Source organism: Aethalodelphis obliquidens, unplaced genomic scaffold (genome assembly GCF_003676395.1).
Source record: "Aethalodelphis obliquidens isolate GAN/ISIS:26980383/991018 unplaced genomic scaffold, ASM367639v1 scaffold5, whole genome shotgun sequence".
Taxonomy (NCBI): Eukaryota; Metazoa; Chordata; class Mammalia; order Artiodactyla; family Delphinidae; genus Aethalodelphis; species Aethalodelphis obliquidens.
The window spans coordinates 72,583,074-72,602,389 of record NW_020837949.1 but is presented as its reverse complement, the minus strand read 5'-3'; the positions used below and the strand labels follow the sequence as shown (position 1 = coordinate 72,602,389).

Sequence of the window (19,316 nt, the reverse complement as noted above, 5' to 3'; positions counted from 1 at the left end):
TTTTCCTAATGTTGAACGACTTCTAATTGTCCCCTAATCTTGTCGTTATTACCTGTTGGGAAGCTGAGCAGAAAAATCTGCTTACTGAGGAGTGCTGAACATACATGAACCTGGGTGGGTAAGGAGGTGAGCTGTACTTCCCTGCATGCTGGTTAACTCCTTAACTTTAAAGAAAAGGATATTATAGATTTCATTGTCTTAGAGATGCTGTACTATTTTTTCCCAAACTTTTCTGAATTCATATATTAGTGGACACCTGTTCATTTTCAGACAGACACATCTCTGCCAAAAGTCAAATAAGCAAAGAACCCCACAGGCTAAGTGCTATTTTCCCTGTCTTATAGATGAGGAAGCTAAAGCTTAGCAAGTCATACACCTATAGTCACACATAAATTGAGGAGGAAAAATGTGCTAAAAATTCCTCATGCTCAAGTTTCATTTATCAGAAATAAATGAATAAGCTTAAAGACTTAAAAATGAAAGTCTCAAGTTCAAAAGATGACTTTAGTTGACAGAAAAGAAATCTACATACAATGGGAAGGCCAAATGAGAACTAAAGTATACAGACCAGATCAATTTAGTTCAGCAAGACAAATGGTTCTTAATCCTGAGCCAATCTGTTTATTATTGAAACTTGGGAGCATAACTGAAAAAATTACAATTTAACGTATAACCATTAAGAGTTTAAAAAACTCTAAATTGATGTTGGACAGAGCTGTGTATAGTCTGTTTTTAACATTACTGTATGCTGAAAGGACAGAGGAAGAGCAGGAAATTCCAATCTACAGAATATTTCCAGAAGAAAACATTTAGCAAGGTGAATGTAGAGTGCTCTCTTATTTCAGCAAGATGGAAAGGAAGCAGTCTCACTACAGGCTGGTCTTTTTGACTTCTGGATTAAGACAACTCTATCTCCCAGTGGAGAATTCAATTATGATTCTTTTAAAAACATCATGCTTTTAGAAGACACTAAGCATGCAGGATGAGTAAATCCTGCCAATGTATAACTATAATTTAAAGGTGTATACAAATCATTTGAAGTAAACAAATATTTGTTTATTAAAAACACTCATCTTCAAACATTCAGTCATTCAGAGTGAAATTTTTAATAAATTCTAGGTAAGAAAATATTATCCAGGCCAGTTACCTTTGTTCTCAAATAAGACTTACAGCAAGGAGAGTTCCGATGGTATAATCAGGTTCTCCACTAAGAATTAAGGAGGTTCCATACCAAAAAGCAAGTCCGTAGGTTCCATTCATAAAGAAGTACACAGCACCAAGAGAGAGTTTCGAAGCTATAGCTTTTTTCATGCCAACATTCTTTGCATCTTTTAGATTCTGAGTATACCTTAAAAAAGACAAAACACAATATAATAGCCTTGGGGGAAAATAAAACCAAGCAGATATTATCATAATTAAAGGAACAGACCTTTGAATTTCTTTTTCCTGGGCCCCAAAGGCTATGACTGTTCAGATTGATAACAAGACTTCTGCTACAGCCCCAGCTTTGGAATAAGCATTTAATTCCTTACTGGACAATGAGATAACTATCTGTAATAAACAAAGACCACAGTTAACCAAAGAATAACCTGGGATGGACAAATATCATATGATATCACATATATGTGGAATCTAAAAAAAGGCAACAAATGAACTTATCTACAAAACAGAAGTAGAGTTACAGATAAAAAATAAACTTATGGTTACCAAGGGGGAAGGGGAAGGGAGGGATAAATTGGAAGATTGGGAATGACACATACACACTACTATATATAAAATAGATAACTAATGAGGACCTGCTGTATAGCACAGGGAATAATACTCAATACTCTGTAATGGCCTATATGGGAAAAGAAGCTAAAAAAGAGTGGATATATGTATAACAGATTTATGTTGCTTTACACCTGAAACTAACACAACATTGTAAATTATACCCCAGTAAAAAATTAAAGTGTGATTGATTATCAGAAAAAAAAAAAAAAGAATAACCTGGGGTAGTAACAAGGTGCAGAGAATTCAATTCAGGTAGAATCTAGAATAACAAAATTTTACTATTGAAAAGGTACTTATCACTTATTCTAACACCATCAGTTTGCAAATGAGGAAACCAATGGTCACGGGTATTGACTTTTTAAAGCCTCACCACAGTGAACAAGCTTAGCTTAACGTAACCTAGAGTCTAAATCTCTATTTTTCCTTCTAATAGAGCTTCACTGTTTTTTCTCTGTGCTTTTAGAAGCTTAGAAAATGAGTATCTATATTAATACAATTTAGAAAAATTTGATTTGGAGAAGGATATTAGGGCCACAGTTCTTCTTATGTGCACCGTGGAAATCAGTGTGCCTGATGTGACTTGATTTGATTTGTTATTATGTAAAAAACAAGACTTCCAGAGAGTATGAGTCACAGAGTTGTGGCACGAAGAGGAATATGACTCCTGAAACTAATACTACATAATGCAGCCTGCCTAGTAAACACTGTATCGCCACATAGTAAAATGTGAGATTTTAGAGAGAGAGAGAGAGAGAGAGAGAGAGAGAAGACTATCATTCTTGGTGATATTAGTCAGGTTTACCAGATTTATCAAAAATTTTAATACAGAATGTGCCTTTTTCTTTATTATACACCCCACTTACTATTCCTTTAATTGGTAAAGGATTTAATTTAGTAATTAGCATAAGAATTCAATGAAAGGAAGAAAGGAAATTGTCTTCAGAGTTGTGAGTCTGTAACTACAGCTTGCTCATATAACAAATCTATCCATTTTCAAAATACATTCCACATAATTGGAACTAATTTTATGTAAGACATGCACAGATGTTTGTTAAAGCAGAAGGTAGTATAAACTGAGTAATACTCATTATTTACTGATTTCACTTAATAAAGACAGCTATCACTGGAGGGGAAGCTGCACATAGCACAAAACCTTGTACATAGCCAGTATTCAATATGTGTTTGCCCAATTAAATTGAACTGAAGGATGCTAGAAACCATCCAGCCTGGCTTCTTTAGTCATTTAGATAATTTTGACTTTACTTGCTTCCTACTTGCAATTAGTTAACAACAATAGCAGACTTTAGTTTCCCCACTGCTGTCCTTTTAAATTTCATTGTCCACTTCACTTCTTGGGCAGTTAAGGCTCTGATTTTAGTAACATATTGTGGGTAATCTTCCTACTGAGGGGTCCTCATTTCAAATAAGCTGGGGATGAAGATTTTGACAAGGGTTACAAGGTCAACACTAGAAGTCACACTAAATAAAGATCTGCTGTCTATACACCCAAGTCTATTGTGAAGGAATTATTCAAACACAGAATATTTTTGTTGCTGAAAATTCTTATTTGGTTGAATTTGTATGTTGCTAGCAAATAAACTCAGCGAATTTTATGGCTTTGACTTCCATAAAGAACAACTGGTTTTGAAAATTTTTTAACTCCAAAAAAACCCCAAAACAAAACAAAACTCCATCTCTTAAGAATACACTGTGCCTCCAATCTAGGAAATGGGTATACACATTGGTAGAACTATATTGGCAGAGATATATATATTTTGCCTTGCACAAAGAGCATTGGTTTCAAAACCAGGCTGTAAATAGATTAATATCTTGTAAAGAGATTAAGATTAATACAGTATAGCAGTGCTAAAAATATAATTTAAATGTAAATACAAAGTTTGTTTTAAAAAATTGAAACAGATTTACATACTACATAAAAATATACATTAGCAGACATTTTAAATGTTAATTCAGAGCTTTATAAAAATATAAACTTGAAATGGCTGACATAAAATAGTCACATAATAGCTCAGGTGTTTACTGTTTTAGGATTGTCTCATTCTGTTCTAGTGAAATGAATTGAAACACATTTATCTGGGAATTTAGACAACACAAGGCTTTCCCAGCATTCAATGTATAACAGCATAAAGCTTTATCCATGCTATTATTTGAAACTGCATTAGGTTCTAAATGAAGTGGAATGTTTTAAAATGTTAGTAAGGTATTAAAACCAAACCTCACTGTAGCCAAATAACTTGAAGATAGAAAGGTAATTAATATTCCTTCCTACTTTGGGACACAGGAAAAAAAAATAGAAATGCCTTCTTTTTTATACAAACTCAGTAAAATATCTAGTTCACATTCCTGCTTCCAGTTAACACTACATTAGTCATCTTGCCTACCCTAGAAAACATGGCTGCTGAAGCAATTATAAGAGGTGATGTGGACAGAGTCACCAGGGTGAGTTTCCAGCCCTTCACCAAACCAATTGCCAGGCCAGCCGAAAAAGTAGACATGTTTTGAAACAACAGAGCAATCTTGTCTCCAATACCATCATTGATTTTGTTGATGTCACTGAAACAAGAAAATAAATGCAGTTAAGTCATTTATACATCATATATGAGAACAAAGTTGATAAAATGCATATCCATCCTCTTACTCAGTCATGCGAGTATTAAGTTCACCGATGCCACAACTGTCAAACCAGCTGGTGTCCTGAGACAAAATTGAATGAAAAAACTGTTTTTGAATTCTCTTGGTCTGTCGAGCTGCAGTCATAACCCCAAAGGAAATCTGTATGTAGCCAAAAACCAAGGCAGTAACTCCTATTCCAACATAATACAGGATCAACCTGAAAAAAAGATTATTGGAAATTTTAGTGAGACTGAAGCACAACTTTTTTCCCTTGTTACCAAAAAAATGAAATCTGTCATAATATTTGATTCAGAGTATTTGGGCTAAAGCCTATAAGATAACTAAAAATAAACCACCATGAGAAAGACTGAAGTATGCTGATGTAGGAATCTAGGTTACCCTTGTAAGATGTTTAGAGTATGTCTCTCTTATACTATTAGCAAAGATTAGCATTTCAAAACATATTCGCTACTTATAGCTTCTGTCCATATTTTTAATACTTTCATTTGAAAATGTTACATTGATGTAATTATGATAGCTGTATGTGGAAAAGGAGGGTAAAGAAATGATAGTAGTCAAAAGCATTTTATAAAACTCTTTAAATACATATACTTAAAATCCAAAATTCAACTTAAGGAATTTACCCTAAGGAAATATGTACAAAGATTAATCTAAATGACTGTTCATTATAGCATTAATTATAATATATAAAATTGAAAACATTCTAAATAGCTACCAGTAGGAGACCAGATAAGAAATGTAGTCATTTCATACCAAAATCTATGGAATGCAGCAAATGCGATACTAAGGGGTACTAAGGGGAAGTAGGCCTAAAAACAAGAAAAATCTCAAATAAACAATCTAGCTTAACACCTAAAGGAACTAGAAAAAGAAAACAAATGAAGCCCAAAGTCTGTAGAAGGAAGGAAATAATAAAAATCAGAGCAGAAATAAATGAAATAAAGACTAAAAAGACAATGGAAAAGATCAATGAAAAACTAAGAGCTGGTTCTTTGAAAAGATAAACGAAATGGACAGACCTTTAGCTAGACTCACTAAGAAAAAAGAGAAGGCTCAGATAAACAAAATCAGAAACAAAAGAGGAGAAATCACAAGATACCACAGAAGTACAAAGGATTATAAGAGAATATAATGAACAGCTATTTGCCAACAAATTGGACAACCTAGAAGAAATGGATAAATTCTTAGAATCAGGCAACCTTTCAAATAAACAAATGGGACTACACCAAACTAAAAAGTTTTGCACAACAAAGGAAATTATCAACAAAATGAAAAGATGACCTATTGAACGGAGGAAGATATCTGCAAGTCATATATCCAATAAAGGGTTAACATCCAAAATATATAAAGAATTCATAAAAATCAACAACAAAAAAACAAACAACCCAACTAAAAAATAGGCAGAGGATCTCAGTAGACATTTTTCCAGAGAATGCATACAGATGGCCAAGAGACACATGAAAAGATGTTCAACATCACTAATCATCAGGGAAATGTAAATCAAAACCACAATGAGGGCTTCCCTGGTGGCGCAGTGGTTGAGAGTCTGCCTGCCAATGCAGGGGACACGGGTTCGTGCCCTGGTCCGGGAAGATCCCACATGCCGCGGAGTGGCTGGGCCTGTGAGCCATGGCCACTGAGCCTGCGCGTCCAGAGACTGTGCTCCACAACGGGAGAGGCCACAACAGTGAGAGGCCCGCGTACCGCCAAAAAAAAAAAAAAAAAAACCCACAATGAGATATCACCTCACTTCCATCAGAATGGCTATTATACAAAGACAAGAAATAACAAGTGTTGGCGAGGATGTGGAGAAAAGGGAACCCTTGTGCACTGCTGGTGGGAATTTAAATTGGTGAAACCACTATGGAAAACAGTATGGAGATTCCTCAAAAAATTAAGAATAGAACTATCATATGATCCAGCTATTCCAATCTGGGTATTTATCTGAAGAAGTCAAAACCACTAATTTGAAAAGATATATGCACCTCTACATTCATTACAGCATTATTTACATCCAAAAATATATAAAGCCAAGATATGAAAACAATCTAAGTGCCCACCGATGGATGAATGGCTAAAGAAGATGTGGTATACACACACACACACACACACACACACACACACACACACACACACACACACACAGTGGAATACTACTCAGCCATAAAAAAGAAAAAAATCTTTCCATCTGCAGCAACATGGATGGACCTTGAGGATATTATGCTAAGTGAAATAAGTCAGATGGGGATAGACAAATACTGCATGATTTCACTCATATATGGAATATTTTTAAAAAGCAAAATAAATGAACAAACAAAGCAAAAATAAAACTAACACATAGATACAGAGAACAGAGTAGTGATTACCAGAGGGGAAGGGAATGGGAAGAGGGTGAAATGGGTGAAGGGGGTCAACTGTGTGGTGATGAACGGAATCTAAACTTTTGGTGGTGAGTATGCTGTAGTATATACAGAAGTTGAATTATAATGTTCCATTATAATTATAATGAAACTTATATAACGTTATAAACCAATGTTACTTCAGTTAAAAAGAAAAAGAAATGTAATCATTTAATAAACCTATACTGGGTGTCCACTAGTATGAAGTTCTAGAAATAAATACAGTCAAGAGCAAGATAAGAAGTCCCTATTCATGAAGAGTTTACATTCCTGTGTGAGGAGACAGACAACACACAAAGAAAAAGAATTTTAGGTTGTTTTATGTGGAAAGTAAACAGGGTGATAAGTCATGGAATAACTGGTGGGTAAAGGTGAGTTGGGAGAGCTAGTGAAGATAAAAAGAGTGATTAAGAAAAATTTCTTTGAGGAAATGATATTATGGCTGGGATCCAAAAGGAGAAATGGAGCCAGCCATAAAAACGCAAGAAGAGCATTCCAGGGACAGAGAACAGCAAGTAATAAGGTCAGAGGCAGGAAAGAGCTTAGCTTGTTCCCAGAAGAAAAAAAGTCCAAAGAGTTATGAAATTATGAGGCTGGAGAATTTGGCATATCATAGGGCTCTTAGCTATGGTGCGTTGTACAGGTTTTCTTCCAAGAGAAACAGAAGACCATTTAAGCGTAGAATGTTCTTATCTATTCAACTTTTAAAAATATTAGTCTGGGTCCTCTGTGGAGAATGGATGGAGGTTACAACAAAGCAAAACAGACAGTTTACTTAGGAGGTTATTGCAGTGGTCAAGGTGAGAAGGATGGAGGCTTGGATGTAGATGGTAGAAGCTGATTGCCAAGAAGCAGACAGATTCTAGATATATTTTGGAAATACAACAACAAACAAGAATTGCTAATGTAATGGATGTGAGGAATGCAGGAAGGGAAGAAAGTAAGGATAACTCCTTAGGTTTTGTTTTCAGCAACTAAGTGAATGGGGTGCCATTTACAGATGTGGGAGACTGAGACAGGGACAGATTTGCAGGAGATATCAAGTGTTTTGATTTAGACATAAGTCTGACATGCATATTAAACATCAAAGCGGTTATCAAGTAAGAAGTTGAAAATGAGAGACTGAAGTGCTGGAGAGGGGTATAGGCTGGAGATGGAAATTTGAAAGTCACCAGCTTACAGGTGGCAATTAAAACAAAGTATTGGCTGAGATCATCCACAGAGACACAGAATAAAGTATAGATAAAAAAGAGGACAAAGGACTGAGCTCAGGGACTCTCCAAACATGGTAGAGTTTAAGATGAAGGCAAAGAGCCAGTAAAGAAAGCTGAGAAGTGGCCAATGAGGTAGTTGGAAATCCAGGAGAGTAAAGTACCAAGAAAAGCACAGAGGACCATACACTTGAGTCTCATTATTCCCAGATTCTGTGTTGGCAAATGTGCCTGCTCACTGAAATTTATTTGTAATCAAAAATCAATTTTTTTTTGTTTTCATTGTTATTTATGGACATGTGTAGAGTGGCAAAAATTTTGAGTTACCCAACACAGGTACTCCCAGCTCAGGCTGAACAAGGCAACACTCTGCTTTTTTGTTTGTGCCCTCATACTGTAAACAAGTGTCATTTTTGTCATCTAGGTAGTGGCAAGTTTTTCTAATTTTTGTGCCTTTTGTTGATGTTTTCACTGTTTAAAACGACTCTCAAGAAGCATGCTGAAATGCTGTCTAGTGTTCCTAAGTCCAAGGAAGCAGTGATGTGCCCTATGGCACATGAAAATACATGTGTTAGTTAAGCGTCGTTCAGACATGAGTTATAGTGCTGTTGACCGTGAGTTCAATGATAATCGATTGATGAAAATGTTGTGACTGGAGGTTCACAGAAACCAGGAAGCAATGGTTCAGTATTTGCTTATTCAGTGTTCATGATGACTTTAATAGAACATAATTATTACAATAACAATAATTGACTGTTTTCTAATAAGAGGGACTGTTCAAGGACAGCATAGAACACTATAGGTTTAATAGAAATCTTACTGAACTTTTTTAATGTTGTGGGGAAAATGTTTGCAATATTGTAAGAGAAAACTGGGTTAAAGATCAAATGCAAAGGAGAAAATAAAGACTTGTACACCGAAAACTACAAAATATTGTTGGCAGAAATTAAGGAAGATCTGAATAAATGAATTGGAAGACTCAAAGTTGTTAAGATGACAATCTGCCCAAATTAATCTATAGATTCAATTAATCCCTGTCAAAATCCCAGCAGGCTATTTTGCAGAATTTGAAGAGTAATCCCAAAATATGTGTAGAAATATATGTGGAAATGAAATGTCTAAAAAGAAGATTGAAGTTGGGGGACTTTCATTTCCTGATTTTTAAAAATTTATTTATTTATTTATTTAAACTCTCAAACTATAGTAATCAAGGCAGTGTGATACCAGCATAAGGATAGACTGTCAATAAATGCAACAAAAATGAGAGAACAGAAGCTAGCCCTTACATTTATGGGCATGTGATTTTTAGCAAAGGTGCCAAGGCAATTCAATGTAGAAAAAATAGTTTTTTCAAGAAACAGTCTTGGGACAAATGAAAAAAAGAAGTGCAAAGAAGAAGTGAGGCCCTTACCTCACAACAGTCACAAAAATGAACTCAAAATGGATTATAGACCTAAGTGTCTGAGCTAAAATGTTGAAATTCTAGAAGAAAATGTAGACGAGAATCTTCACGATCCTATGCAAAGAATTCTTAAATCCAAAAGGAAAATCCATAAAATAAACACCTGGTAAACTGTACCTAATCAAAATTTAAAACTTTTCTGTTTCAAAAGAAATCTTTAAGAAACTGAAAAGACTAGCCACACATTAGGAGAAAATATATGCCAATCATATATCTTACAAAGAACTTGTATCTAGAATTTACAAAGAACTTTCAGAATTCAACATTAAGACAAACAACACAATAAAATAGGCAAAATATCTGAATATGCGCTTCACCAAAGAAATACATGAATGCTTAAAAAGTAAATAAAAAAATGCTCATTAGGGAAATGCAAATTAAAGTCACAATACGATACCACGTCATACCTACACAATAGCTATAACAAAAAAGACAATAACAAGTGTTGGTGAAGATGTGGAGAAACTGGAACACTTACACATTGTGGTGGGAAAGTAAAATGATATATCCACTTTGGAAAACAGTTTGGCAGTTTCTTAAAAGGTAAACATAAACTTACCATGTGACCCAGCAATTCTACTCCTAGGTATCTAACCAAGAGAAATAAAAACATATGTCCACACAAAGATTTATATATCAATGTTCATAGATTCATTATTTTTAAATAGCAAAGAAATGGAAACACTCCAGAAATCCATCATCTGGTGAACAGATAAACAAAATATGATATATCCTTGCAATGGATTACTATTAAGCAATAAAAAGGAATAAACTACTGATTTACATCATAACATGGATGAACCTCGAAATCATTACATTTAATAAAAGAAGCCAGGTGCAAAACCCTACATGTATGTTTCCAAGCACACGTAATGTCTAAAAAATGCAAAGCTTTAAAGATAGTAGATAAGAAGTTGCTTGGGTCTGGGGTGGAAATGGGGATTGATTGCAAAGGAGGAATCTTATTTTCAGAATAATTGTTTGATAAGTAAGACAAAGGCACAGACAACATTAAAACATTAAAATTACAGAAAACCATAAGTCATTGTATTTGGAAAATAGGTAAAATAAAATTTTTCAGTTCTTGATTATTATAGATGTAAGAGGTATTATCTTATCCCCACCAAAAAAGTTATATAAAACAAGGTTTCCCAGAAATGTGTTCATCAAAACATTAGCTCAGCAGGATGTTTAGTTTCCATAGTCAAACAGGTTTGGAAAGCTTTGATTAAATTTAGCCTTAAGTATGCTTATCTGTCCTAAGTGTATCCAAAGAGGCTGTCATATACAGTGTTTTCTGAACCATTTTGACTATGGAACCCTCCTTCACCATATACCTCAAATATTTCCAAAACAGTACACTGGTTTGAGAAACAACAGCATAACAAATACAACATTATAAATGTTAAGAATGTTTCCTTATAAGTTTAGTAATCTCTTAATAACCATACATAGATTACATAGACATACCTTATTCTCCCTTTTATTATCTGTTTTTAAGATAGATGCCCCTATTTTTAAAAGTTCCAAACATTTTTGTAAGAAACTCATACTTAATGATTGTAACATCAGAACCCTGCTTTAATATTGTAAGACTAGAATTCAGTAGAAGAAAGTTCCTGGATCCTAATCAGGAATTTTTAAAAGATGCAACATAAATACACTTTATGTAAAAAGTGCTAAAAAATAGAAAATTTCCCTCAAAGAAAGTTGAGACTACAGCAAAGCACAACTTGAGGCAGCATTATTCACACTGTAGTCCAGAGCAGCACTGTCCAATAGAATGTTCTGTGATGAAGAAAATGTTCCATATTTGTGCTGTACAATATGGCAGCCAGCCATATGTGACTTGAGCACTTGGCAAGTGACTGAGAATGAGAAACTGAATTTTAAATTTTATCTAATTTTAATTAATTGAAGATTAAGTAGTCACATGAGGCTGTGGCTAACAGTGTGGAAGGTCAAGAATTATGGCCCAGAGGGTGTCACTACAATGTGATGGATGTCTCTTGGGGTTGCGAAGGATGGAGGCTTCATTTTTTGGGGAAAAGATTAAGAGATCACTTAGGTCTGATAAGACTCTGTTAGTTTCAGTGAGACACTACTGAAATCCAGCGAATATACTCAGTAAGTTTGCACAAACTCAACACATGTGACAGAGGAAAGCATATTGCTTAACATACAAGCCTACAAAAACAAAATGTCCCTATAAATTATCTATTTCAGACTTTACAATTAGTAGTCTGAATACAACTTTACTATAATAGTCTGAATAATTAGTCTCCAAAATTAGCCTGAGTAAAACTTTACTCTTTTTATTTATTTTTTTATTTTACTATTTGTTGCACACATCTTCCTGGCTTTTAAAGTTTACAGAAGTGGCATTTTTTTCTGTAAGTTTTGTAAGAAAAAAATTTTAAAAAGGAAAAAGTAGTAATTTAACCTCTAGGTTATGTACCTTCAGTCCTAGGAAACAAAATTTATATAAAAATGCAAATCCCAAAACAACATTTCTATTGATGTCAATTTTGTCAAAACTGAAAGCATATGAACTTATATACCTTCCAAGTAGGAGAAAAAATTATAGTTACACAATTATAATTGTGTAATTATATTTTCTATACCAAACAAAAGAAGAGGACATGTTTGCTTTACTCATTTATATGCAATATTAATGATCAGACAAACATTTCAGTTTTCTTCCTTATAAATATTGAATAAAGCAGCATGCAATGAATATGATATTAACATTTCATTTGGACTTACACAATCATATCTTCATTCACCTTCTCTTGAGACTGAGTACAGTTCCGATAATTTGCTGTAAAAAAGTTTTTTTAATTATAAAGGAAATTAATAAACTTATAATTGGCCATGATGTCTTTTATACATAGCCCTCCAAACCAAATATGGTCCCTTCTCAAGAAAATGGACTTAATGACTACACACTGGTTAATGATCATCTTATTTTCTATTCTTTAACCTAAAATTTGAAATTGTTCTCTCTGGTCTCAAGAAGCACACATGCAACATGAAAAATTATAAGGAAATATTAACCACGTAGCTCATAGGTGGAAAGAATTCTTTAGGACATCTCTGATTTCAGGTAACAGGCACGTAAGTAATAGTAATAGAATTTTCCTTTCCTGTCAAAATTATGCATTTAGAATTCAGTTTGAGATACTCCAGGGAGTAATTTAGAAAGTCCAAGAAAAGCAAGAACACAAATGAAAGTTGTAGAGGTAGGAGTCACAAGAAAAATTTAAAAGAAGCTCATCGAAATTTGTTGGGTATAACAAGGATAGCAACATCATAAAATGGTATTTAAATAATCCTTGGTTTACCAGTTTGCCATGTAAACTTTTCTATATATATTCTAGCAAAATCTACTTCATACATTAATTAGTATACCAAGGTTGTAATTTTACCAGAAGCACAAAACAGTGGTTGATATCAACTATCATAATTTTCTTTCTTAAATAGCCATAATAAACATTTGTAATAAATTGCAGACAACATGTTCTTCGTATCTTACATAACCACAGTATCATCACATATGATGATGTCTATGATCTTTATTTATGTGCAAACAATCATTTTTCCTTTATTCCATTTTTGGAATTGTGGCAGGAAGCACTTTTAAAGCAGCTTATTACAAATATCAGAATTGACATAGAAGTATTGACATAGAATTGACATATAAAACTCAGTAGAAAGTTTTAATGAAATTTAACTGAGTTAATAAAGAGAATACATATTGTTTCTAAAAGTAGTTCCTACAGTCACACTAAAATGACATAATGTCATTTTGGAGATTATATTAATAGACGTAGAATGTGCGAAAGTTAGGTGCTGGCATAAAAATGGGCCTGTGATCAATATGATAGTTACTATTCATATTTTCAATGGTAGGAGCAAAAAAATCTTCCTCTATTATTCTTTAGAAAACAAATGCTAGAAGGTTGACGACATATGCCTTAATATCTCCACTTCTCTTTAATAATATGTTATACCAGTAATATCCATACATTTATCTAAATCTTTATCAACCTCTTTATGTGTTCATTACATTTGAAAAAACACACAATGAAACTCGAGAAACATGGAGAAGGCTTAAACAAAAACAAAATTAAAATTCAGTAATATCAGTCAGGTATGTATTGACTATTCTATCTAAAACTGACAAAGCAATTAATTATAGAGCAAACCTAACCAAAGGAGTACTCCTAAACAGACTGCCTTAGGTTGCTAGGTTTATTCTTTCTCCCTCCTGCCCTCCTTCCCTCCCTCCCTCCTTCCCTTTCTTCACTCACTCATTCACAGAGAGAGAGAGAGAGAGAGAGAGAGAGAGAGAGAGAGAGACATATTTGGCAATCAATAAATATCTGCTCAATGAATTGGCAGTTCCATTTGCTTAACAAAGTGGCATCGTTACCTTCTGTCATTAAAATATCAAAAAATTAATAACTGTGTAGACAGGAAGACACATGGAAGATGGAAGCTATGGATTTATTCACGTAAACAAGACTAGGGCATTTGAAAAATTAGGCTTTGGGTGGGAAATAAGAGGGTATGAATTAGTATTTAAAGTCAAATGGGGGCTTCCCTGGTGGCGCAGTGGTTGAGAGTCCACCAGTGGTTGAGATGCAGGGGACACGGGTTCATGCCCGGGTCCGGGAAGATCCCACATGCCGCGGAGCTGCTGGGCCCGTAAGCCATGGCCGCTGAGCCTGCGCGTCCCGAGCCTGTGCTCTGCAGTGGGAGAGGTCATAACAGTGAGAGGCCCGCGTACCGCAAAAAAAAAAAAAAGTCAAATAGGGCACAGATGGTCTCCAGCCTGCCAACTCACCTTACAGATTTTGGACTTGCCAGCTTCCATAATTGTGTGAACCAATTTCTTAAAATCTGTCTCTCTCTCCCTCTCTCTCTACATAAACACACACACAGACACACACACACACATTGTATTGGTTCTGTTTCTTTGAAGAATTTTGACAAATACAGATTTTGGTTCTTTGGTCCCTGGCAATACAGAAGAATAAATGACTTAAATGTTATATAGATATTGTTTGACAAGAAAATAATCTGTATTATGAGTTTAATGTTTGTTTTATTTAATGCTTTTGAGTCCCTAGCAATATAGAAAAGTAAATATTGTACTCACTTGTGTTGGTTTTGACTAGACATCCACTGATAAGGCTGTCACTCATTTCTCCTAAAATCAGTGACATTACAGGAAGACAGGCTCCATTTACTAGTGATGCTAGTAATCCTAGGATCATGAGTGTGATGTCCAGTCCATCAGCAAAGCGAAACTGAGGAAAACAAATAAAACATGGTAGCATGACAGCTGTTAAAAACAAACACCAAAAACCAACCTACAGTTTTTGCCATCAAGTAAATGTTATTTTACAAATTAAGAGGCCAAATAAATGTATAAGATCATGGATAAGTATTTATATATTAAGTAAAAAAAAGCCCCTGATCTTTAGGATTTACAATGTACTCTGGAGAAACTATTGACAAATAAGGTAGAAAAATCAGTACAAATTGTAGATCTGTGACACAAGTCAGGTCAGTTGTGCATATAAATCAGAAACTTCCTTCCATTTGGTTGATTCTGAAATAAATTATGATATTTGAAAAGTCTGTAATGACAATATCTTGGCTTAATGAAATATCTTGCCTTATGAAAGTTGATCTTCAAATTTTCAGTGCCCTAGGTGTATCAACGTAACATCAATGACACAACTAAGTGCAGAGAACAGTAACTATCTAGTAAAAATTAGTTCACCAAATGTAATGAATCATATTTTTCATCCTTATTTTAAATTCCTCAAATTTTTTGTATCCAGGACAACATCTATCCTGTAAGTAAGGGTCTATGATAATTTTAAGGTTGTTTGGAATGAGAAAGGAATGCCTGAAAGTCAAATAGTAAACGCTTTGTATTCTATGCTATAATGGGTCCCTACAGCACTATTCCAAAACCAAAACATGAACAAAACTTGAAAAAGTGGATTACTTATCTTACTGAGAGAGGTCAAGATAAAACATATAAGGTATTGAAATAAAATTAGATTTGAATAGCAGCAAAAGGAACTTAGTACATATTTTATGAATGGATATTGAGAAAATTTCATGTTTTTCCATTCACTCATGCAATAGCTAATAAATATTTATGGAGTAACTGCCATAGCATTGTACTCAGTACTACGGACCATAAAAAGGTATCTGCTCCTCCACCTTCCCCTAGAATAGTGTGTTATCTCCTTGATAAAGCTTGTCATGCTCTGCTACTTTCCAAGTTTTTAAATTTTTGACTTTTGAAAAAACAGGCACTGCTGCCTATGTATTTCTAATGACAATGACAACCAGGCTGACATAGAGATTAGGGTCAGTGGAGGTGATGTTTTAGGAACACGTCTGAAAATGTTCCTTGAACATAGTCCCAAAGAATTGTGCTGCCACACTTTTTGATGCATAGGATTTATAAAATATTTATGTAATTTTTTTTATTTTAAAAGGATTTATAACATTTTAAAAATAATAAAAGCAACTCATTTCAATGTATTATCATTGGAAAGTACTGAAATGTAAACATACAATAGCAAGAGTCACTCATAATTCCCCACTACTGAGAAATAACCTCTGATAACATTTATGCAGCACACACACACACACACTTGCCTGCACACACATACACACATATACATGCTTTTTTGGGCAAAATTGGATCATTGTATGGATATTATGTTATTTTTATTATCTCTTATTGTGCAACTTATGGGTTATTTATATATATTGATATTTTTCCTATTGGAAATAATAGTTTAATGAATTCTTTTCTTAAAATTCCCCTTTTCCCCAAATAGATGTAAATTATCAAACAAAAACAATCATTCTATGCACTCCTGACAATTCTCTAAAATTTTCTGATACATAGACATATTTTCTAACTAATTTCACTTACTTTCTCAATAGGTCCAACAACTTGCTGTCTTACTTTGGGCAGTTCTTACAGTTTTCTGGAAAACAAATGTTTACAATGGAAGGATTACCATGTGAATATAATTTGCAAAAATTTTTAATTAAAATTGTGTTGAAGTGTCAAATTTCACTCATTGGTAACCAATTTATATCAACACTGACATTTTAAAAGCAAACTTAATGACAGACTACAAAGATTTTTAGTATAATCACTGGGAAAGTTTAAGTCATCACTGGTTGTCTCTACATTATTTAGGTAACAACTGAAGACACACATCTGGAGTAGAATTTTTTTTTTATTGTGATAAAAGACACATAACATAGAACTTACCATCTTAACTATTTTTAAGTGTGTAGTTCAGTGGTATTAAGTACAATCGCACCGTTGTGCTACCTTCACCATCACCCACCCATAGAACTCTCATCTTGCCAAACTGAAACTCTATACCCATTAAATAACTCCTCCCCCATAGCCATTGGCAATCACCATTGTACTTTCTGTCTCTAGGAATCTGACTTCTATAGGTACTTCATTTTAGTGGAATCATACAGTATTTTGTTTTTTTTCTGAAGGGCTTATCTTGCTTAGCATAATGTCTTCAAGTTTTATCCATGTTGTAGCACATGTCAGAATTTTCCTCCTTTTTAAGGCTGAATACTATTCCATTGTGTGTGTGTGTATATATATCCCACACTTTGTTCATTCATTCACCAGCAATGAACACTTAGGTTTCTTCTACTTTTTGGCTATTGTGAATAACGCTGCTATGAATATGGGTATACAAATATCTCTCTAAGTCCTTGTTTTCAATTCTTTTGTATCCAAGAGTAGAAAAGCTGGATCATGTGGTAATTCTATTTTTAATTTCTTGAGGAATCACCGTACTGTTTTCCATAGTAGCTGCATCATTTTACATTCCCACCAACCCTGCACAAGTGTTCCAATTTCTCTATATCCTCAACAACACTTCATATTTTCTGTTTTATTTTATTACTATTTTTTTAATAGTAGCCTTCCTAATGGGTATGAGGTGGTAGATTAGAATTTTCAAACCCTTTGTAACAAATTACTCAAGAGCAACTGAGAGGTTTAAATGAAAGAAGTTCTATTAAACACACATTAAACAAATGTACTGAGAATTTTGTCCCCCATTGAAAATTGCATTTCTTAGCTCACATTTCAAGGAGTTCCAGATGAAGAATGTAAATTTTTGTCCATTGATTTCAGAGAAATCTGTAATCTGTCAATTACACACACACACACACACACACACACACACACAAGATTATGAAACTTTAAAAGAAGGGTGGAGGGGATCAGATTAAATTTTCCAAGAGAGACGTCACAGAAGGATGAACTTCCAAGTCTTTTCTTCAGCTTTATAACATATTGTTCTGGTGGCTTTGATAAATGACAAGTCACTTAATTTTATTCCATCTGAAGTTAATAATTTACTTATGTATTGGGCCAGCTTTCTCTGAGATGATTCATAGATGACAAAAAAATATCCCTTCAAGATTATAAAGGCTACAACCCTTTCTCCCTACCCAGATGTGGATTTTAAAGCTTAAGACCTAGTAAGTTATCTTGTTTTGATAAATTTTGTTTCAGGAATATTAAATAACTAGTGATCTAGAGGGGTTCTCTACCGTTTTACAGTTTATACATCAAAATGTAACACAATTATTATGGTAAAAGTGGAAATTAAAGATTTTAAATCATTTCCATTTTAAATCTCTAAATTAATGAATTATAGGTGTAGGAAATTTTATAACACACATACGAACACACACATAGACACCTATTTACTGAAAAAATAATCAGAATCCAATATTTTGTTATGTACCACATGGAATGAAGGATTCATGGAGAATTAAAATATAAATATTCAAGTATTTTCTCTCTATATGCTGGTAAACTATAAGAAATTCAGAAGAATAAATATCTGAAGTAAATACTAAATCAGTAAATCCTGTAGCTATTACACTTCCTAAATTTACTATTAAACCACTTATAACACTGATTATGTTGAAGTCCAGCAAAATGCAAACAGCCCTGCTATTTTTGGAAAAAAACTATAAACATTTTTGCTACAGCTGAGAAAAGGGTAAGGTGTATTTGAAGTTGCAGAACAGTTTTTGTAGAATTTAGGCAAAGCTTACCTATTTCTCTGATAATTTTCTTGCATTTCTTCAACTCTTTCAGAATTTGCCATCTTATTTACAATGTAACTCTTCTGAAATAAAATATTAACAAGTATATCATGATGATGTGAATTTTTATCACTTAGTCGATATAAAGCATTCTTTACATCCCTAACAGCTTCTAAAAAAGCATGCTTCTGAATTTCACCCTGCCCCCACCACCCCCCACTCCAAATAAAGTTTCTGGTTACCTAACTCACCAACTCAGAGTTTTTTATGAATTTATAACTTCTTTGCTTAACTCTGGGCTTAGATTTGGAGCTAATAAAATTCTAGAAATGGAATAAAAGGAGGAAATCCAGACTCCATGAACAATGCATGTTTTCCCAGAACGTTAGATTTTATTCCTACTCTGACCCTGATTTTATTGTTACTGATGAAAATCTTTAAATTAACTATTGCTTAGTTTTCTCTGTAAAAAAACTGATGCAGTAGTTTCTGTTAGCCAGCAGCTTGAAGGACTAAGGTTTTTAGTTCACCAAATATAAGGCAGTTAGAGCTTCTATCATATATGAATTAACCGCTCTTAAAAATTAGGATAGTAAAAAACCTCATTATTAAAATTATATTAAACATAATGTATTATTCCTTTAGATGATACTTTAGGATCTTAGCTTGTCT

The 19,316-nt window shown here is 33.8% G+C and overlaps 1 protein-coding gene across 1 annotated transcript in view; it reads right to left on the bottom strand.

Annotated features, from left to right (window-relative positions):
• Window positions 1-18,706, bottom strand: part of ABCB5 (ATP binding cassette subfamily B member 5) — a 113,979-nt gene extending 95,273 nt beyond the window's left edge. Inside the window, 8 exon segments of the mRNA XM_027101338.1 lie at window positions 1,171-1,348; window positions 1,430-1,551; window positions 4,176-4,347; window positions 4,433-4,624; window positions 12,267-12,321; window positions 14,665-14,815; window positions 16,474-16,528; window positions 18,654-18,706. Coding sequence (XP_026957139.1) covers window positions 1,171-1,348; window positions 1,430-1,551; window positions 4,176-4,347; window positions 4,433-4,624; window positions 12,267-12,321; window positions 14,665-14,815; window positions 16,474-16,528; window positions 18,654-18,706 — 978 coding nt within the window.
• Window positions 18,707-19,316: the final 610 nt, after the last annotated feature.